This window comes from Anolis sagrei, chromosome 3 (assembly GCF_037176765.1).
Source record: "Anolis sagrei isolate rAnoSag1 chromosome 3, rAnoSag1.mat, whole genome shotgun sequence".
NCBI classification, from domain to species: domain Eukaryota; kingdom Metazoa; phylum Chordata; class Lepidosauria; order Squamata; family Dactyloidae; genus Anolis; species Anolis sagrei.
In genome coordinates, this window is record NC_090023.1 from 163,481,981 (window position 1) to 163,505,782 (window position 23,802).

Below are 23,802 nucleotides of genomic sequence, written 5' to 3' on the forward strand. Positions count from 1 at the left end.
TTTGGCTGCTGTGCAATTCACAATTAGCTTAGAAGGTCGGAATACTTTCTTTTCCTTCTTTCTTCTGTTTTCCCCTTTTCTTAAATATCTTGTTTTATATTGCAACATTTGATTATGTTATTTTACAAGGTGATTTATAACTTTAACACAAAAGAGCTAAATAGCTGCAAAGGTTCTAAATATTTTGAGAATTTATGTGAGATTTTTTAAAGTTCTGCATTTTTGTCTTCCCTTTAAAAATGTATAGCTGGACTGAAGGCATGACTCCTTAACAGAAAGGCTTACACTACACAACTGGATAGACTGGGGCAGTGGTTTCCAACCTATGCTCCGCAAAGCCCAAAGGGCTCCACCTGCACTTCCCAGATGCTCCATGGTGACTCAAGAAAAAGAAATAAAATTAATAATATTAAAGAATAAGAAACAAAAAGTAGAATAAAAAATTAAAAATTAAAAATTACACTCTGAACAGAAATTTGTTATTGTTGCACTACAAGGCACTCTAGTTCTGTTGTAATGCAAATGGTTTGCTTTATTGAATTTTGGAAGATTGTTATGTATTACCAAGTTTTGACAATACCATGTGTATTGATGGTAGCTGAGAATAAATTGAGATATTGTGGCAAATTTCAAAGTTTTTAAAATACAATATTATTGTATGGACATTGCATAATTGTTTAATATCTCTTTATTCTATATTCCCTTACTATATATCCCCCCTTAATACCACTCTTACACACCATTAACTTGCAAGACGTAGCGTAAAGGCTCTGCTATATACATTGATTCTAAAATGGCTCAGTGAGTCAAAAAAGTTGGAAACCACTAGACTAAGGTATGCCAGGAGGTTCATCTTGTTGCCAACCTATCAAAAACTCTTTTCAAGGAGAAACCTTGTAAAAGTTCTATTAGTACATTAACTCATCCTGACTCCCAGCACTGAAGCAAGAACTAACAAGCCTGGTTAATTTTCATGGGTGCAAATTATGCACATACTTAACTGCTATGACATTCAGTATGACTTAGACCATACCTAACTTTGGTTAAACTGTCTCCACTGTTTGAACACTAAATTGTGAACATTTTTCAATGGGACATCAGTGCTAAAAAAAACTAAACACGAAGCTTTTAGAAATCAGACAGTAAGAGACAAATGCAGAATAATGTCAAAATTATGATATGGGTACAAACTGATCCCATCAACTTTTAGAATCAGTTTTTAGAAACAACTTTCTTAGAATCATTACAGTTATATTTTGTTAATGAGTGTGCAAATAATCAAAAACTGAACTGGGATGAGTCTGAGGGGGCCCATTTCACTGGCAGAAATGAGGGATGAACTCAGTAAGATTTTCTGTTGTAAGAATGGTTCTACAATTAGTACATAGAGAAACAGCATATATATACTGTCTCCTGTGCTGCCACTTGCAAAACTATTAAATCCATTTTAAGCATACTAGCTCACATCTTGAAGGGGCCATATTTGCCTTATAATTGTCTTCAAAGGACCATTTGTAATTGTATTAAAGTAACTATATTGCCCCCACGCTGAAAACCTCATGGGCTACATAAAAGGATATGGAATCAATCCATGGGGCTAGTATTTTATTTAACACGTGTGCTCTAGTGTCACATTGGATCAAGGCCCAAGTCTTCTAAAATTGGCTTAAGCCAAGTTTTTTAAAAAAATGGAAGGTTTTACTCATTTGTTATTCACAACCGAACTTTCAATCCTATAAATATCTTATCAAAATAAGTCCACCTGAGTTCAATCAGGCTTACATCCAGGAAACTTCAACCCAGGAAATGAGAAACAATGTACAGGGACTGAAGCCTATTAAAAGATAAAAGAATGGTGGCAATACCTTTAAGGCAGTGGTTCTCAACCTGTGAGTCCCCAGGTGTTTTGGCCTACAACTCCCAGAAATCCCAACCAGTTTACCAGCTGTTAGGATTTATGGGAATTGAAGGCCAAACCATCTGGGGACCCACAGGTTGAGAACCATGGCTTTAAGGGCATCACATAAATATATCATATATTATCATACAATAAAAAAGATAACCACACATATTTACCAGATACGTGTCTATCCCTCCATTCATCGGAATTACAGTTGGTTTTTTCACTTTCTTTAAGAGATGGATGTTCTTCTAACGATACTCTACTCCCATGCTCCAGCTCTTGAACAGGAATGTCCTCTTCTTTGATTTTTATTGTTCTATTGTGATCTTCTAAATCTATGAAGTCATCACTAAAGTCTTCGCTCAGATCATTTTTCTCAGAAGAGGATAAGGAGGATATAGATATTTCATCCACATCGCCATCCATGCATATTTTACAACCATTTTCTCCAAAATTATAATAATTACTTTCTCCCTCTTTTGTTCTTTCACAATCACCTGCACCAATACCCCCAGCAATATTGATTGAAACTGAATCCTCTACTGCATAGCTCCCAGTATCTTTACTTGTACTTCCATCCACAGGGATCTTTCTACCCAAATGCTGATTGCTAGGCTTCAGTAATGAAGGCCGCCCTGTCCTAAATCTGAGAGAAGGTGCCTCTCCAGATCCATTTGATAGTTGCTGTTTCTTCAAAGCAGGGGGGACTAAAGCAGAGTATGTTCTACCAAACCCATACCTTAAAGGTTCATTGCCATTGGGCACATCCAGCTGCCGTAAACTTCTTGACAACAGATTTGATCTCTGAGATGTTCTAATAGCTAGGTGTTGGTTTTGATAAGGCCTTGTAAGATCCACAGCTTTATTAAAAGAGTGTGACCTGGTTAAGGATGCAGGGGGCACGAGAGAGCTTTGAATGGAATGTGAAAAACTTTGTGACCTAATCATTTTTTCGCATGAAGATTTAACATTGTCTGTTGACATTGACAGACTCTCCCCTGAGCTGCTCCTTGAGGCAGTACAATTTCCTCTACCCTTCTGCAACCCTACAGTTGACCGATTTCCACAAATTCCATTTAAGTGAGATTTTGGAGTGTTAAGTGCCGAATAAGAAGTCCTACCTAACAATGTACTTTTGGTAAATGTAGCTGTGCTAGAAAGTCCAGGCAAAGACTTTTGGTTTAATTCTTCTGAAGATGAAACAAACATGTTATTTTGTTTTGCTGTTTTGGAAAAGGAGTTTTGTGAACCCAACCTGAGCTCTTCTTTACCAATTGTTCTGTCAGACTTAGAGCACTTTTCAGTATCAGTCAATCTTTCATTGGAACTTGTATGGGAGCTAGATTCACTACTGATCTTATCAGCCAGTTGGTACTTATTTGATTTTCTCCAATTAAAAGAGAAGGAAGACATATTAATAGTGCCATTGTGCTTTCTGAAGTTTTTATCAATGCTCTGAGTATTCCCTGATAAATTAAGAGCTGTTCCATTTGAAACCGTCTGTAGGATATTCCCAGCAGGTTTTGTTCCATACTTTGGTAACCTGGAGACCAAGGTTGTTCTGATATGATTTTTCTCTTCCATGAGCTATAGTCCATCCATGAGATATAGCGCTCTAAGACCAATCTATAGAGAGAACAGAGAAAGGGAGATTAATCTCAGCATACATTGAGATGTTATAGAAGAAAAAAACAGATTGTTTAAAATAAATGTCATACCATAAAGCAGTGGTTCTCAACCTTGCTAATGCCGTGACCCCTTAATGCCGTTTCATATGTTGTGGTGACCCCCAACCATAATATTGTTTCCGTTGCTACTTGATACCTGTCATTTTAGTACGGTTATAAATCGTAATATAAATATCTGATATGCAGGATATATTTTCATTCACTGGACTAAATTGAGCACAAATACCCAATATGCCCAAATGTGAATGCTAGTGGGGTTGAGGGTGGGGGGAGGATTGATTTTGTAATTTGGGAGTTGTAGTTGCTGGGATTTATAGTTCACCTATAATCAAAAAGCATTCTGAACTCCACCAGCAATAGATTTAAACCGAACTTGGCACAAAAAACTCCCATGACCAGCAGAAAACACTGGAAGGGTTTTGTGGGCATTGACCTTGAGTTTGGGAGTTGTAGTTCACCTATATCCAGAGGAGCACTGTGGACTCAAACTAGGATGGATATGAACCAAACTTGGCACAGATACTCAGTATGCCCAAATGTGAACACTGGTAGAGTCTGGGGGAAATAGACCTTGACATTTGGGAGTTGTAGTTGCTGGGATTTATAGTTCACCTACAATCAAAGAGCATTCTGAACTCAACCAACAATAGAATTGGATCAAACTTCCCACACAGAATCCCAATGACCACCAGAAAATACTATGTTTTCTGATGGTCTTTGGCGACCCCTTTGACACCCCCTCACGGCCCCTCAGGGGTCCCGACCCCCAGGTTGAGAAACACTGCCATAAAGTCTTAAGCATGTGTGTGTGTGTGTGTGTGTAGCCTATACATTCATGTTGGATAAAATTTGCTTACAGAAGCAAATATTTCAACTGGAGACCAACTAAATCTCCCAAATGCAACCAACTTTGCTACGGTTGAGAAGGAGGAGGGAGAGAAATACAAGCATTGAAACATATTAAATATATGGCATGTTTTATTACATGACAAGGCACACATTTACATTAACCATTTAATGCCATTCGAAGGCAGCATGCAAGTGTAATGGCTAAATAACTCATTCAGTGAAAGAATACTCCAGCATCCTTTAAGTGCTCTGAATCAATAAAAGAAAATTTGGGGAAGGGCTCAAAATAAAGCCTTTAATGTATATGAGCATGTTCTAGTGTAAAGCACATCACATAGCAAAATTAATTCCAGAGAATGCAGATAGTTGTGCAGACACTCAAAGCATACCACAATTGAAAAGAGATATTGACAAACTGGAATGTGCCCAGAGGAGGGCGACTAAAATGATCAAGGGTCTGGAGAACAAGCCCCATGAGGAGCAGCTTAAATCGCTGGGCATGTTTAGCCTGAAGAAAAGGCTGAGAGGAGACATAATAGTCATGTATGTGAGAGGAAGTCATAGGGAGGAGGGAGCAAGCTTGTTTTCTGCTTCCCTGGAGACTAGGAAGTGGAACAATGGCTTCAAACTACAAGAAGGAAGATTCCATCGGAACATTAGGAAGAACTTCCTGACTGTGAGAGCCGTTCAACAGTGGAACTCTCTGCCCCGGAGTGTGGTGGAGGCTCCTTCTTTGGAAGCTTTTAAACAGAAGCTGGATGGCCATCTGTCAGGGGTGCTTTGAATGCAATTTTCCTGCTTCTTGGCAGGGGTTGGACTGGCTGGCCCATGAGGTCTCTTCCAACTCTATGATTCTATGATTCCACATATGTGCACATGCGCAGGGAAAATTTGGGGCGGGGGGGGGGGGGGAGAGAGAGAGAGACAGTATTCTTCCTGGATGTCAAGGCATAGATATTGAGGATCCTGTAACCAGTTCAAGGCCAGCCTCTGAAATTTATGTAATCACTATCCTGGCCTCAAACCAGTCCAGGATTTCCAATGTAATCATCTGCACACTGAAACCTCTTTCTTCTATACCAGTTTCAAACTGACCTAAGCAGTCAGTGTAGACATGTTCTGGTATGAATCTGGCATAAAATTTCACATCTGGGATGTGACATGCCTGGGTGTAGGCTTCACCAGAAAAAAACAGCACATCCAAAATCTTCAGAATTACTCTATGGATTGTAGCCAATACAAATCCTTGGTTTCACATTAAGACATCTTTTTTACCTTCTAAGAATTCTAATTGAAAACTGAATGTCATTCTCTCTACAACAAGCCCTGGTGCTCTTGTTGAGAGGGTACTACTCTCTGTACATGAGTTTGATCCCCTTTCAGCTATCCCCCCGCCCCCAAAATTCCAATGCTTTCAGGACCTCTTTGAGAATAGCAGCACCTTATCCACACATTTCTGAGATAGTAAGAACCACAGCAGCATAACAGTGCTTCATTAGCTGAATATATCATGCAGATAGAATAGGCTCAGTTGTTTCAAATAAAAATGAACAAAAATATTTTTCTGAATCCAAACACAGGAAAATATTATCTACTAGTATCACTAAAATCTGATTGACCAATGTTCTTATAAATCAGAAAATCCAATTACCAAAAAGGACTTAACATTATGGAAAGGTTGACAAAATGAATTGTATACTGTCAATTATTACAATTCCCCTCTAAATAAATCTAGAACTAATTTATGCAACTTTGAAAAATAAGACTAATGTTTGGTGACTTTTTAAATACCACTTAAAATTCAAGAATAAATATGTGAATAACCAACAATATAGAGATATTTGTGTTTTGAATAATATAGTTCTACAGGAAAGATTTCATTTTATTGCTTAAAATTCTGCACCTATATATTTTCTACTTGCACAGATAGTTTATGATCTATAATGGACTGATTTAGTATTTATCGGATCAATACATATGCCTCATATGCAAAATAAAATTGGTATCACAAATAGCTTGGGTTAAACAAACATTTGCATCATGAATTACCAGTAACCTTGAAGTTAATTGTTATTGCTGGCTTCATTTCACTAAATTTAGTATTATGTTCTAAACATAAAAAGATCATAGAAAACTACAAATCCTTATCACAATCTTTTACAGAAAATGTACAGGAATCAACTGCAAAAAAAATTTATATTTTAGAAAATAAATGTATAAGAAAAGGTAAGAACATATTAAATTTATTACATTGATATATACCTTCTTCCACTAAGCCTTAACAATCTTACTAAAGAAAGTCAAGCTTTTCAAACAGTTACAGTCAAACTGCAACAGTCAAACCAATATCCAACTAATACATTTGCTTCCAGTTAGTTATGACCTACATCTGTGCATGTGAAATATAGGTCACATGAAAGAGTCATTTCATTTAATGAAGCTTTGCAAACAGCCACGATTCAGCCATCACCAATCTGCAGCAGTTCCTTCTTAAATTTCTACCAGTTACCTTCCCCTTTGTGGAATTATGCTAGCTACATGTCCAAAAATGTAAAGACGACACAAAGCATCCACACTAGGATATACTGAGATGCTAATGTAGCTCTATATCTGAAGAAATGGAAAATGATCTCATAACAATTTTTGTGCACCTCAAACAACCATAGGAAGCCACAGGGAGGAGGGAGCTAGCTTGTTTTCTGCTTCCTTGGAGACTAGGACACGGAACAATGGCTTCAAACTACAAGAAAGGAGATTCCATCTGAACATTAGGAAGAACTTCCTGACTGTGAGGGCCGTTCAGCAGTGGAACTCTCTGCCCCGGAGTGTGGTGGAGGCTCCTTCCTTGGAAGCTTTTAAACAGAGGCTGGATGGCCATCTGTCAGGGGTGATTTGAATGCAATATTCCTGCTTCTTGGCAGGGGGTTGGACTGGATGGCCCATGAGGTCTCTTCCAACTCTTTGATTCTATGATTCTATGATTCTATGATTCTATAGATTTCAAAGGCAAGGAATACTCAGAGGTGGTTTTTCCAATTTCTTCCTCTGAAATACTACATCTAGCATCATGATGGCGAACCTATTACATGCGTTTCAGCACTGACATGCGTAGCCATTTTTGATGACACGCAGCCGCATATAGAGAAGCATGGGGTCACATGCCAAGAACGTTTCATCCTTGGCTCCTGCACGGCCAAGTGCAGTAGCCGAGGATGAAACATTTGCTGTAGTGTAGACACACTGTGCTGGATGTCTGTAGGCCAAAATAACAGAACTCTGGCACAAAGCATCTAGTTCTGGGACTTCTGGTTAGACTGTTAGGGGATCTTTGACCTCACTTCCAGCCGGCGGAGCAGAGAGCAGAATGCCGTGGGGGATGCATCTTTGGGGGCCCTGTGATCACCATTATTAGCAACCACATAACCACAGCAGCCATCATCCAATCTACTGTTCTGCGGTGTTGTGGATATCTAATTTACCAGCATTACTGAAATAAATGAGGGGGAGGCTGGGAGAGGCAAGGGTTGTGCTATGAGTGCCATTTCCCGCCATTAGAAACAGCAGCCATCTTAATTTATACTAAGCAGGTAAGTTAAATAATTAGTTTTTGGTTTATTAAAATTGTATATTATAATTATACTTTTTTGTTATTTGAACTATAAATATCACAAAATTAATTTTTCCCCCCTCAAAGTGACACCCCACCCAAGTTATGTTCAATTTTTTTGGCAAATTTTGACACACTCAGCTCAAAAGCTTGCTCATCACTGGTCTAGCACCTGGTATTCACTGACAGTCTTCTATCTTAGCATTAACCATACTTAGCTTCCAAGATCAGTTGATATTTTATGCCTTGAGGGAAGTTGCTGTTTAACAACATGGTTGATCACATTAACCATAAAATTTCAGTGCCTCTGTTGAAACAGCCTTCAAGTATAATGTTGCTGAATTTCATTTATTAACCAACAAAAATGCACAAAATACATAATGCAAGTTTTTGAAGCTCCTAGCTTCTTCATCAGGATCAATATGTTTTAAAAAATCATACAGAAGAAAGATGATAGGAACAAAAGTTGATAGTATTGGAGCGACAGTCCTGAATTTTTTACTAGATGTTGCCTCTGTTGAAATTCTGGTAATCTAGATGGACTACAATTTGGGCAGGGACTGCTCTGGACTAAATGGAACCAAGATAAAAACAGTAAAATTTAAACTCCATTAGCAGCAGTAAAGTAACCTCTTCTAAGAACCAGGCATCTGTGTCTTTTGTAAAGCCAAAGTATTGCTCTTCTTTGGATTTTGTTTTATTTTGTAGCACAATTATTCCAAATATGCTTCCTTGCTGAATTTCATATGTGCGTTTTACTAAAGAAGTCAAACAATCCTTGAATCAAATTTCAATGTGACATCTGTTACTAAAGAAATTATGATCTATTGTATTTATTTGAATATCAATGCTTGATTTACTAAAACACTGACAATAATAGCTATTAAATGTTTCAATAATTTATTTAAGCTGTTCAAAACAAGAAATATGTACAAAATAAAAATGAGACTGAAACCTAAAACATAAATACAATGAGATACATCTATGCAATGATTATGGGTTTCCCTGTACTATGAATAGAAATGTGGTGACCATTCAAAACGATTACTCACTAATTATTCCATATTCCACCAAAACAACATCATTTTAGCAGTGGAGAGAGTGTTGTGGCATTTGGTACCTTCAACCTTTCTTGCATTTTTTGTTTTGCATGTTAGAAATAAATTCACAAGTTGCATGTGGCTTCTATATCTAGAACAACTGCACTGTACTGAACAACACATTAATCAAATTTGTGTAGGAAGCATTTCTACTGACCTCTTTTAGTGTTGTGGAGCCTTATATCAGAAACAATGCGTATTTTTATTCCAGAAGTTGTGAGTGATCAATGTAAACATTTCTTTGTGAATAGTAGGCAGCGGCCAAACCACTGTTTGGGGATTTAGAATTGAACTACATATTTCTTCTTTAGGCTCTGAGAAATGTTAAGTAAATTTAATAATTTCCCTCCCTAGTGCCTATGTTTAATGTAATTCTAAATATCTCCCTATGCATTTTCTCTTGCAGCTTATCATTTTGTTAAAAACATGATAAATTTAAAGCATTTGGAGTGATCTAAATGTTGAAAATACCACTTCAAAGAGATCAAACATGACTGTTAACAAAGCACTGAAAACCTCATAATGGTGTAACATAATACATGTAATTAATATTACAGAACATTTGTACTAATGTGCTCATAGAAGTGTAACTAATCTCCCTAGTGAAACATGTTTGCTCAAAACTACTAGACCTCTAAACACAATTCTCAAGGTAAATAAGAGTGAATCAAATCCAGTTAGTCCTAACTAAAGTAGACCCATTGAATGAATGGGAGTTATTTAAATGTAGATTTTTCATTTAGTAGTATGTTTATTCTAGTTGAGATCAGCAATTGGATTTAGACAAGTGTTACTTTCTTTCTCTGTTCACTGACTGCTACAAATATCCATGTGCACAGCTGTCTGTAACAATTCTGAATTAAACATAATATTAACAGATGAAATTTAGTATTAGATATATTTTCATGAGATACAAGGTGCTTTTTCCATCAAACATTATGGATACAATACAGTGAAAACACAATACTTTTAGGTACAATTTGTTCCAATGGAAGAATAAAACAACAGTTGGGTGTCATCATCAACAGGATACAGAACTATTTAATTTAGGATGAAAATGTCCTACATTTTTAAAGCTGGGAACACATCCTACATTATTAAATCAAGAATTACTCATTCATATTGATAGTCAGGTGGTTTATCTACTCCTATTTCATTTGCTAGATCGGACTATCCTTGCTTCTCTAAGATTTCAGCTCTCTACAATAAAGTATTTTGGGAACATATGACCCTCCTTGGATTTTTCTTTTAAACTACTAGTTAAATTTCAAATTTGGGATATGCAAAATTAAATGAAACAGATTATATGAAAAATACATAATAGTAGCTAATAACCCAATGGTTTGCAATTAAATTTTATCAAAATGAAATAGAAGTAATTCATAATAATACGTTATAGGTTTTAAACAACTATAGATGCCCAAACATCAACCACTAGAAAACTTCGTTCTTAGAATCAGTTAAGTTATAACATTATACAGTGTAACCAAATTAGTGCACCAATAAGTAAGTTGCTAACTATGTTTTCTCCATGTTGTCAAAGGCTTTAATGGCTGGAATTACTGGGTTGCTGTGAGTTTTTTGGGTTGTATGGTCATGTTCCAGTAGCATTCTCTCCTGACATTTTGTTTGCATCTATGCTTTCTCCCATTACAATTCCATCAGCTTTTTACCTCCCCATCTCAATTATGTAAATAAACACAATTAAGAAGTACTGAAGTGCATTTTGTTGTATATCTGATTGTGTTTTAGATCTCCTATGTCTAAATTCGAATAAAAATGGCACTAGAATAAGCCACAGTGAGGCATTGGTGAACTGTTATCCACAAAGTTAGCTATTATCCAGCAAAGTTAGCTATAATCCAGTATTGATTTTCCTTTTGCAGACTTTTTTCGGTAAATTCTTTTCAATATCAACTTAACAGTATTCATATTAATACTGAAGAACATTGTGATATTTCTACAGTCAGCCATGAGGTAGCTATTGTAGTAATGAGTTGTGCACACTAGAGATTACTTTTCTCAAGGGATAAATCTTGAAACAACCTGGGTACTGTTGCATTATCTGGACTCCAAAAGGGGGCCAAGCAAGAGAAAGATAGTCCATTTTATGTGGGAGGGGTAATTGAAGGAGGAAAACCATTTTCCCCATTTTCACTAGTTATTTCCCCTTTCCCCTTCCCATATCATAAATGGTTGTTGTTTCGAGGGTGACATGGGTGGGGGGAATTACAGAAAAACAGAGGAAATTGTTCAGCTCCTTCAATCCCCTTTACCCCCACAAAATGGACTATCATTCTATGTCTAGCGCCCCCTTATGTCCTCTGCTGGGATAATACAACAGTACTACAACCTGTTTCCCTTCAAATAACATAAGCAGTCAAATTTGGTTGTTACTGGTTTCCCCCCAGAAAGAATCATTTGAATGAAATTAACTTCCTTCTGTTTTAGTCTATTTATCAGATTCCTAGTGCCTACAGAATGTTATCATTATCATTTACCATTACTGAATCAAGTTCAATGCATTACCACGGGGGGGGGGGGGGGAGCTCTGCAGCTGGAGGTCAGCTATGACCAGCAGTGCTGCAGAATTTGAAGAGGCACGAATGGAGGGCAAAAGAGAGAAATGTGCCAAGAGCAAGGCGCATCAAGCCAACCTGGACCGGGACTGCCTTTCACCTGGAAACCAATGCCGTCACTGCAGGAGACAATGCAGATCAAGAATAGGGCTCCATAGTCACCTACGGACCCACCCTGGAGGATTATCCAACTCGGATAACGAGGGATCACCTAGTAAGTAAGTAAGTAAGTAAGTAAAGTAATTACCACCAGAACTATAGACACAGAAAAAGTAACTGCAAAACTGAAAGTAAAAGCAAAATAAATGATTCTGGCATCCTTAGTTGCCATAAATAACACTGTGTTCCAGTGAAATAAAGTTACTAATCAAGCTGTTATCTTGGATGAAGATTTCATGCTACAGCCACTGAACTGAGGTATTTACTATTATTCCCTGTTCTTAAAGATTTGCTATTTCAGAAAATCATATGACCAGATCCTTACAATGCTGTATTACACATGTTTCTCCAAAAAAAAAAAACCCCTCACTGTGCTCAAGTGCATTTATTCTAGAGGGTGCACATATGGGAATGCAGCATTACTGTGCAATCCTCTGTATTATTGGACATAAGTTCCATTGCATTCAAAAAATATATTGACTTGTAAGTATACTTAGAACTGAAACTTTAAGGTTCCCAGGCAGCTCTCTTTGGCACAAAATCAGTAAAAGAAAAAGAAAAAAGAAACAGAGGCTTTAATTATTATAAATCAAGTTGTGCCTTAGATATATATGGGTAATTTAATATTTCAGACATGCAACTTTAATTGTCACTGGAAAATTCACTTCATCCAAATTTACACAATATACTTAACTTCAGAGCACTTGTTCAAATAAGGACAATAAGACACTACCATCTCCAATCTATCATCCAGTTCTATCAGCTCATTTAATGTAATGAGCAGCATTACTGCATTGAACCTTCAAATTATTTGGAACATTCACTTTGCCTTTGTCATACTAAATGCTACTTTGAGTCTCCTTGTGGAGAGAAAAAGCAGGGTATAAATAAACATTATAATTATAATAGAAAAATAAAAATATTTAAATATGAAAAGATAATGAAATAGTGTTTCTAAATTAAATTTTCTACTATAATCCAGAGATACCCATCTTTTCAGAGGAAGAGGGCAGGAGGAGCTTTAGACAGATATGTACCTGGTTGATGCTACAGATGTCATCTAAGGGATCAACCCTATGGATAATCTGCAGCAGCAACTGGATCATGACAGGTGAAGTCAAGCTCTATCCTGAGGGAAGAGTACTTATCCTTCAGAATGTGAGGCATTAATAAGATTTTGTGATTCAAAGTAATGAACTATGAAAGTAATAATCCAATGAGTGTAAAATTTATAATTTACAATTACATATTGTATAAATATCATTCAACCATCCAAAGAAGATGGGAAGGGGGATCACTGGAGATTGAACATGGGAATGCAAAATAATCCTTTTTCCTTCCCTCTACATTCTTAGGTTTTGGGAGAAGCATTATGCCTTGTAGCAATAGAAATAACTAAAGGATTATATTGGTAACTAATTTGGTATAGGATCAAGTAGTCATTTGTATGAGGCAAATCTGAAATGCATGCACAGCAGGGTCATCTATCCTTAACTGTTCCGTTAGACAATTGTGATAGGACATAAGAGGTAGCTGAACAAACAGAAAACTTTCCTTCTGGACACTTCCTTGTTAACTTGTTATAGGATTCTAGTTTGATGCTGGGCCATTTCCCACTCCTAGTAGTCGCTGTATTCACCAGCAACCTGATCAAAATGTTCCCCATAACTTCCAGAAACACCTGTGAGGATTATAGATGACTACAGGGGAGCTACAGGGAATAAGATACTTTTCCAGCAAATTTCATTTGCTGCATGGCAAATGTCAGTAAGTTTTATGAAGAAACTTCAATATCCCACAAATATTTAAATTCAAACTGAAAAGATACAAGTTCATGTCTCATATTCTACAGGCATTAAAATGAGCAACTATGACAGTAAGAAAATATACTTTACTTTTTGGAAAAACTATTTTTGTAACTGAAGTAAATTGCTCTTCCGTGAACATTATGTTCTCCTGTTATGCTTTTATAAAACCTATGCTTCATCATTGCTTTTTAGCAATTGTATCATAATCAACATGACACATCAACTGCTTTTGTAGGTACTACTGCTGCATTTCTGATTTGGCACTAAAAGCACTGGTTTGGCAGCATAACCCACATCCAGACACACCAGATTTTCATCTTGAAAACCAAAAAGTCATTGCATCCTAATCTGTGCAGAGTCAGGTACACCCAAATATGATGGTTTCAAAAGATTCTGGTGTATTCTGTGGCTCTGTTAATCTTACAGACCTACTAGTCACCATTTTCCAAGAAATGATATAAAATTTCAAAAAGAAGTCCTGAGCATGTCATGAGTCATACCAGAATGAATTTTCTCACTGATAAAATATTCAGGAAATGTCCTTTGGTAGACATCTGACATTACTTTTTTGGAAAAAAAAATCCCCCTAAATATTTATGATTAAAAACTTAAAGGCAAACCTATTATTCACAACTGACAAACATATTAATTTAAACTGTTATAAAATATTTGTTACATTTCATATTTCGAGTTAAATCAAATTTTAAGATATAGTTTGTTATTTTTCATCATCTATAAAATCTGTGCTTCTGTGATTGGCATTATCTGGTCAATAAAATATATATTAACAAAATTTGACTTTTTGATTCATTAAGTTTAAATCAGACTAACTGTATGCTTCTGCTGCAAAATAGTGGAGAAAGGCTGGTGCATAGTTGTTATAAGCAAGACACTTAACCCTCTCACTAAATGCCTATCCTATATGGAAAGCCTGAAAAACAACACCCAGTTGATTACCCCAGGGAAATTTCCTTCCCTCCAACAAAAGCAACTGAGAATGAAGATCAAATTGTCCTCTTCACCTCAACAGCAATTAAACAACATAAGATGTACTACCATAATTATGTGCCAACATCATAATGTGAACTTTAAAACAGGCAGTGGTGATGTGGAGATGCTATCTATTACATTTTCATCTCTTTAGCATTCAGCTTCAGAAATGCATTCTAATTTCCAAGGACGGTAACTTTCTGAGCCTGTGTTTGACAGTGATTTGCAAATTTAGACCTTATTGCAAAACACAGTTAAGTGGAAAAATTGGCTTGCAACCCCGCTTAAAACTATGGTTCAACAGCCTTTTAACAAACTGTAGCTTGTGAACAAAGATTTACAAAAACCAGTTCACCATTTCATATGAACACAGCCCCTGTCTCTTACATGTGGATTAAATTGTCTAAAGCCAACCCCTCTCCCAACACCAGCTGGCAGGAAGTTGAAAGGATCAGTGAGCAGAGAGATTGGGTTTTTCTTTTAAGTGATATTGTACCACAAAAAAGAAAAGAAACCCCAAGAAAATGAGTGTAACAATAAGGAATATTGTTGTGCTATTTCAGAAATTCTCTTAGAATGGATTGAGTGATAAAAAGATATGAAGTTTCGTTATTAGTTATTGTTATTAATTCACTTTGCTATATGTTAGGTTTAGAAACTATAATTGTTTCATAGTCTCTGAAGTGATGTTGGGGGGGGGGGGATCTCTCAGTATTTTCCTCCCCAAGAAAACAAGTTTACAATGAGCCACTATATTTAAAAGAAAAAAAAAGAAGAAGAAAATTAGCACGACTTTATTCAATGTCCCATATTCACAAGTAACAGCCTCTGTGGAATTTTAATCAGTTCAAGACCAAAACAATATGCCATCTGCCCTCAAACAAAAATGGGTTAACTCATACACACTGCCTTAGACATAATACCCCCAGACAGAATGGAAGTGTCAGACACTGAGACACTCTTACCAGCTACACAAATCAACAACACAAGGCCACCTCCTGCTGTAACTCAATGATCAAACAAAGGGAGAGAGGGAAAGAAATAAAAGGCCTGCAATTCTTATATACTTGTCTTCTCAAAAATAAGCCCCACCTTTTATAATGGGATTTACTTCCAAGTAAGCATTCTCAGTATTGACTTCTCTTTTAGGACCAACTACAGGCTTGACTCATACTAAAAGTAACCCTGTCATTGTTGTAGTGTCTAACTTAAATCCAGGAAAATTAAGGTAAATACACCTCACAGGGCCCTTCCACCAGCCATATAACCCAGAATATCAAGACAGAAAATGAACAATATCTGCTTTGAACTGGATTCTCTGAGTCCATACTGTCATATAATCCAGTCCAATGTTGATTTTATACAGCTGGGTGGAAGGGGGCCACAGACTCCTGATACAGAGCCCCACAAATTCTGGGTTTAAGAATGAAGAAGTCTTCCAAGTCAGTTTTCCAGATGGTTGGGCCTGAAGTCTTTCTTTCCTGTAATTAATCACTGGCTAGGAAGGCTGTTTACGTAGCAGTGCACATTGTGAGAAAAACGCCACCCAGCCATCTTCTTGGCCTGGGATGAGGCAGGGCGGATAGTCACGATGAGAGAGGATGATGCAGCTGTACAAGAAGAGACAGCAGCATCCTCACTGCCTGCACGGGAAGCGAGTCACGGGTGTGGTGCAGCCAATCACACCCACTGAGGCACCAGGAGATTTGGAGGAGGGGGAAGGAGATGGGAAAAAGGGAGAAAACACTGGGGAGATGAAGAGTGGCGCCACGGGAGGGAGAGAAAGAGAGAGGCAGTAATGGAGAGAAGAAGAGGAGGGAAAGGATAATAAGAGGGGGGAGGGGGTCCAGAGACGAGTAGCAATAGGGAGAATTTATTATAACAAACCTCACTACCTCTGAGGATGCTTGTCATAGATGCAGGCGAAACATCAGGAGAGAATGCCTCTAGAACATGGCCAAATAACCCGAAAAAACCTACAACGACCCAGTGATTCTGGCCATGAAAGCCTTCGACAATACAATTTATTATTTATTTATTTACTAGATTTATATACTGTCCCTCTCAGCCCTCGGGCAACTCGGGGCGGTTTACAGTTGGTGCCAAGACCATAAAATACAATTTCAATACAATGAAAACAATCAGATAATAAAACCATAACAAAATCAATAAAAACATGAACATTAAGGTCTTCTATTAAAACACAGTCACACTGTCACATCGAGAAGACGAGGCTGGCAAGGAAGAAATGCCAATGGAGGGGAAGAGGAGGGTGGGCAGAGAGGAAATGGCAGTGGGGTGAAATGGCAATGGAAGGAAGGGGACAGCAGGTGGTGAAGGCAAATAGGAGAAGGGCAGAAAGAAGGATCAATGCAAGAGATGGGGGTTAGGGGAGAAATGGCAATAAGGCAGAGAAGAGAGGGAAAGGTTGGCAAGGAATGAAAGAAGAGGGGGCAGGGGAGGGATGGTAATGATATATATAATACTGATATTGTACTATGCTAATTTTTTTTGTCATGTCAGGAGCGACTTGAGAAATTGCAGGTCGCTTCTGGTGTGAGAGAATTGGCCGTCTGCAAGGACGTTGCCCAGGGGACGCCCGGATGATTTGATGTTTTTATCATCCTTGTGGGAGGCTTCTCTCATGTCCCTGCATGAGGAGCTGGAGCTGACAGAAGGAGCTCATCCGCCTCTCCCCGGATTTGAACCTGCGACCTGTCGGTCTTCAGTCCTGCCGGCACAGGGGTTTAACCCACTGTGCCACCGGGGGCTCCTATATATAATACTGATATTGTACTATGCTAATAATATATTGTATGTACATATATAGGAGCCCCCAGTGGTGTAGTGGGTTAAACCCCTGTGCCAGCAGGACTATCAGCTCCAGCTCCTCATGCGGGGACATGAGAGAAGCCTCCCACTAGGATGATAAAAACATCAAATCATCCAGGCGTCCCCTGGGCAACATCCTTGCAGACGGCCAATTCTCTCACACCAGAAGCGACTTGCAATTTCTCAAGTCGTTCCTGACATGGCAAAAAAAAAGTGGGTTAAAGCGCTGAGCTGCTGAGCTTGTTGACTGAAAGGTTGCAGGTTCAAATCTGGGGAGTGGCATGAGCTCCCGTTGTCGCCCCAGCTTCTGCCAACCTAGCAGTTCGAAAACATGCAAATGTGAGTAGATCAATAGGTACCGCTCTGGCGGGAAAGTAATGGTGCTCCACGCAGTCATGCCAGCTACATGACCTTAGAGGTGTCTACGGATGATGCCGGCTCTTCGGCTTAGAAATGGAGATGAGCACCACACCCCAGAGTGGGACATAACTGGACTTCATGTCAGGGGAAAACCTTTACCTATGTGTGTGTCGGAGTCTCCGGTGGCGTAGTGGGTTAAACCCCTGTACCGGCAGGACTGAAGGTTCGAATCCGGGGAGAGGTGGATGAGCTCCCTCTGTCAGCTCCAGCTCCCTAAGCGGTGACATGAGAGAAGCCTCCCACAAGGATGATAAAAGGTAAAGGTAAAGGTAGTCCCCTGACATTAAGTCCAGTCATGTCTGACTCTGGGGTGTGGTGCTCATCTCCATTTCTAAGCCGAAGAGCTAGCGTTGTCCGTAGACACCTCCAAGGTCATGTGGCCGGCATGACTGCATGGAGCGCCGTTACCTTCCCGCTGGAGTGGTACCTATTGATCTACTCACATTTGCATGTTTTCGAACTGCTAGGTTGGCAGAAGCTAGGGCTGACAGTGGAAGCTCACGCCGCTCCCCGGAATCAAACCTGCGACCTTTCGATCAACAAGCTCAGCAGCTCAGCGCTTTATAAAAACGTCAAATCATCCGGGCGTCCCCTGGGCAACGTCCTTGCAGACGGCCAATTCTCTCACACCAGAAGCGACTTGAAGTTTCTCAAGTCGCTCCTGACACGAAAAAAAAACACCCTATGTGTGTGTGTATATATATCTTGTAAGCCGCTCTGATTCCCTTTTGGGGTGAAAAAGGAGGCATATAAATGTCGTAAATAAATAAATAAATAAATAGAGTGGCGAGATGAAGTGGTCAAGGAAGAAATGGGGGGCGTGGGGGAAAGGTAATTGGGGTGAAGCGGGGTCAGGGCAATGTCAATGAGGAGGAGCAATGGGCAGGGTACATAATGAGGCGCCTTTCTGCTGACTCAGTCCTTGGGAGGGGGGAGGGGGAGGGGTGAAAGGTCGAGGTTCCCACAGCATCGGTTTGGGCGTAGGACAGGAAGGCCCTCTTGCCCCTCTTCCCTCAGAGCCATTCTGTGGATGTCTCCCCCTCCCCGCTTCTTTCAAACACTCACCGCAAGGGCAAGACGGGCCGGAGGAGAAAAGAAGCGGCTCTCGGTGGAGTGGACTCCCTCACAGCTGGGATAAACGCTACAGAGGAGGGCTCTCTTTCTCTCTCTCTCTCTCCTCTCCGAAGCCCGCCTTCCCCTCAGACTCACACGCCCCGGAACTGGCGGCCGGCCTCTCGCCTCAGCAGCAGCGACTGCTGCCGGGCAGCGCCGGGCTGACAGCTGACGCTGACGTAATGCGACACGCACTGCGCACGCGCGTCGCTGCCGTGGCCTCGCTTTTGTCCTTCCTCCTTCCAGGCTGCGCTCTCTCTCCTCCCCGAGGAACAACGCGCAGGTGTGTGTGCGTGCGCGCGCACCTTCCCAGCGCGAGAGGGCTTGGCCGTTGCCGAGCAACGGGGCCACGCGCCCCTCACCTCCTCTCCTTCGCGCGCTCAGCCAGAGCCTAATGTTTTAAACAGGGCTCCTCCCTCCCTCCTCCCCCCCCTCTCTCTCTTCCCGCTCAGATTTCAAAACCACGAATCAAGGAACATGAAAAGCACTGCAGACTACTTCAGCCGAAGAAGTCAGCCATAGCAGAGCACCTGATGAACCATAGAATCATAGAATCAAAGAGTTGGAAGAGACCTCATGGGCCATCCAGTCCAACCCCCTGCCAAGAAGCAGAAATATTGCATTCAAATCACCCGTGACAGATGGCCATCCAGCCTCTGTGTAAAAGCTTCCAAAGAAGGAGCCTCCACCACACTCCGGGGCAGAGAGTTCCACTGCTGAACGGCTCTCACAGTCAGGAAGTTCTTCCTCATGTTCAGATGGAATCTCCTCTCTTGTAGTTTGAAGCCATTGTTCCGCGTCCTATTCTCCAAGGAAGCTGAAAACAAGCTTGCTCCCTCCTCCCTGTGGCTTCCTCTCACATATTTATACATGGCTATCATATCTCCTCTCAGCCTTCTCTTCTTCAGGCTAAACATGCCCAGCTCCTTAAGCCGCTCCTCATAGGGCTTGTTCTCCAGACCCTTGATCATTTTAGTCGCTCTCCTCTGGACACATTCCAGTTTGTCAATATCTCTCTTGAATTGTGGTGCCCAGAATTGGACACAATATTCCAGATGTGGTCTAACCAAAGCAGAATAGAGGGGTAGCATGACTTCCCTAGATCTAGACATTATGCTCCTATTGATGCAGGCCAAAATCCCGTTGGCTTTTTTTGCCGCCACATCACATTGTTGGCTCATGTTTAACTTGTTGTCCGCGAGGACTCCAAGATCTTTTTCACACGTACTGCTCTCGAGCCAGGCGTCCCCCATTCTGTATCTTTGCATTTCATTTTTTTCTGCCAAAGTGGAGTATCTTGCATTTGTCCCTGTTGAACTTTATTTTGTTAGTTTTGGCCCATCTCTCTAATCTGTCAAGATTGTTTTGAATCCTGCTCCTGTCCTCTGGAGTATTGGCTATCCCTCCCAATTTGGTGTCGTCTGCAAACTTGATGATCCTGCCTTCTAACCCTTCATCCAAGTCATTAATAAAGATGTTTAACAGGACCAGGCCCAGGACGGAACCCTGCGGCACTCCACTCGTCACTTCTTTCCAGGATGAAGAGGAAGCATTGATGAGAATCACCCTCTGGGTTCGTCCATTTAACCAATTACAGATCCACCTCACCGTAGTTTTGCCTAGCCCACATTGGACTAGTTTCCTTGCCAGAAGGTCGTGGGGGATCTTGTCAAAGGCCTTACTGAAATCCAGCTACGCTACATCCACGGCATTCCCCGCATCTACCCAGTCTGGACACAGCATATTATTTGAGAACACAGAAATGCTGGACCACTCTCACAACCACCATGTTAGACTACACAGAGAAGCCATTGAAATCCACAAGCATGTGGACAATTTCAACAGAAAGGAGGAAACCATGAAAATGAACAAAATCTGGCTACCAGTATTAAAAAAAACTCTAAAATTACAACAGCACAACAACAGAGAGGAAACAACCAGGCACATCTTAACACCTCTCAACAAAAGATTCCCCCAGGCTCAGCCACGCCTTCAAATGCTAATGAAGGTGGTCAGTTGAAACATTCACATCTAGCTCCAGCAGAGAAGAGCTCTTTGCCCCACCCCAGTCATTCCACAGATATATAAACCTATCTTCCTAACTCTAACAGACCTCACTACATCTGAGGATGCTTGCCATACATGCAGGCGAAACGTCAGGAGAAAATACCTCTAGAACATGGCCATATAGCCCGAAAAAAACCACAAGAACCTAACCTGGACACAGCATAATATTTGAGAACACAGAAATGCTGCATCACTCCAACAACCACCATGTCAGACTACACAGAGAAGCCATTGAAATCCACAAGCATGTGGACAATTTCAACAGAAAGGAGGAAACCATGAAAATGAACAAAATCTGGCTACCACTTTAAAAAACTCTAAAATTACAACAGCAAAACAACAGAGGGAAAACAAACAAGAACATTTAATCACCTCTCAGCAAAAGATTCCTCCAGGCCCTGCCAGGCAATCAAATGCTAATCAAGGTGGTCAGTTGAAGCATTCACACCTAGCTCCAGCAGACAAGAGTCCTTTGTCCCACCCTGGTCATTCCACAGATATATAAACCATTTTCCCTGGTCCCAACAGACCTCACAACCTCTGAGGATGCTTGCCATAAATGCAGGCGAACGTCAGGAGAGAATGCCTCTAGAACATGGCCATATAGCCCGAAAAAACCTACAACAAAAAAGCCCACAATATGGTTCAGATATGTGGATGACACTTTCACCATTTGGAGCCATGGAGAAGAACTCAAGAGGTTCCTGGACCATCTTAACAGCATCCACCCAAACATCCAGTTCACCATGGAAAAAGAAAATGAAGGCACTCTTGGGGGAAAATAGACCTTGACATATGTGAGTTGTAGTTACTGGGAGGTATAGTTCACCTACAATCAAAGAGCATTCTGAATTCCACCAATGATGGAATTGAACCAAATATGGCACACAGAACTCCCATGATGAACAGAATATATGTATCAGTGATTGGTTGGGGGGTCACCAAAATACTGTTTGCTTACCGTTGAAAATTACCTAGGGCCGCCTCTGGTCAACGCATTAACTTATGCGTCAAGACACACAGGTGGAAAACTCTGTCATAGGCCCCTTCTACCTTGCCATATAAAATCCATATTCTCTTTTTTTGAACTGGATTATATGGCAGTGTAGACTTAGGTAATCCAGTCGAGATAATGTGGATCATCTGCTTTGATAAACTGGATTATATGGAAGTGTGGAAGCCTAATGCATTTCCTGTTCATCCTGTGTGTGTTTTTTAAATGCAGTTGGTAGTAATTGAGAACATTTGAAATCCAGCTGCTTTACAGCAATGAGTGAAGGCATTTTCAAGAGGATGCTAATACTGAAGAATATTGAATTCTCCTTTCATTTTTCATCTGACTCTATTTTTTTCAGTCTGTCTTTGAAAATGGTGAAGAGACAAATCAAAGAAAGATGCTATGTGGTTTTTTTCTTTTCATTAACTGCTTTCAAAGAAACAACTATATACACACACACACAACAACAACAACAACAACAACAACATATGGAGAAGGTTGAGTGTAGACTCCAGTCGTGGTGCCTTTCTTTTTATCATTCATCTTTTCACATTCATCTTTTTACAGAAGAACGGCCTGCCTCAGGGGAGCGTGCTTGCTCCATCCATGTTCAACATTTACACAAATGACCAGCCACTGCCAGAAGGGACAGAGAGTTTCATCTATGCTGATGATCATGCCATTACTGCTCAAGCAGGGAGCTTTGAGATGGTTGAACAGAAGCTCTCCGAAGCTCTAGGTGCTCTTACTGCCTATTACAGGGAAAACCAGCTGATCCCTAATCCATCTAAAACACAGACATGTGCTTTCCACCTTAAGAACAGACAAGCATCCCGAGCTCTGAAGATTACCTGGGAAGGAATCCCACTAGAGCATTGCAGCGCACCCAAATACCCGGGAGTCACTCTGGACCATGGGCTGACCTACAAGAAGCACTACCTGAATATCAAGCAAAAAGTGGGTGCTAGAAACAATATCATACAAAAGCTTACTGGCACAACCTGGGGATCACAACCAGACACAGTGAAGACATCTGTCCTTGCCCTTGCCCTATGCTACTCTGCTGCTGAGTATGCATGCCCGTTGTGGAACACATCTCACCATGCTAAAACAGTGGATGTGGTTCTTAATGAGACATGCCGCAGTGGTGTCTGCGCCCTACACCACTGGAGAAATTACACTGCTTAGCTGGTATTGCACCACCTGACATCCACCGGGAAGTAGCAGCCAATAGCGAAAGGACCAAGGCAGTGACATCTCCAGCTCATTCCTTGTTTGGGTATCAGCCAACACGTCAATGACTTAAATCAAGAAATAGTTTTCTAAGATCTACAGAGACACTCGCTGGAACACCCCAGCAAGCGAGAGTCCAAAAGTGGCAGGCTCAAACCCAGAACCTCAATCAATGGCTGATACCAAATAAGAGACTCCCTCCTGGGCACACAGAAAACTGGGCGACTTGGAAGGCACAAAACAGACTGCGCTCTGGCACCACGAGATGCAGAGCCCACCTTAAGAAATGGGGCTACAAAGTGGAATCCACGACATGCGAGTGTGGAGAGGAGCAAACTACAGATCACCTGCTGCAATGAAACCTGAGCCCTGCCACATGCACAATGGAGGACCTTCTTGAAGCAACACCAGAGGCACTCCAAGTGGCCAGCTACTGGTCAAAGGACATTTAATCAAC

At 40.4% G+C, this 23,802-nt stretch overlaps 1 protein-coding gene across 6 annotated transcripts in view; it reads right to left on the reverse strand.

Annotated features, from left to right (window-relative positions):
• Positions 1-19,230, reverse strand: part of CCSER2 (coiled-coil serine rich protein 2) — a 69,043-nt gene extending 49,813 nt beyond the window's left edge. For 2 of the 6 annotated variants that reach the window (XM_060768962.2, XM_060768961.2), the window contains exons 1-2: positions 19,001-19,228; positions 2,077-3,529 (exon numbers count right to left, since the gene is read on the reverse strand). In XM_060768962.2, the coding sequence (XP_060624945.2) occupies positions 2,077-3,487 (1,411 nt within the window). In that variant the 5' untranslated portion in view covers positions 3,488-3,529; positions 19,001-19,228. Of the gene's footprint in view, positions 1-2,076; positions 3,530-19,000 lie in introns of all 6 variants that reach the window. The other 4 variants (XM_060768966.2, XM_060768964.2, XM_060768965.2 and 1 more) reach the window with 2 other exon arrangements.
• Between the last annotated feature and the right edge of the window lie 4,572 nt (positions 19,231-23,802).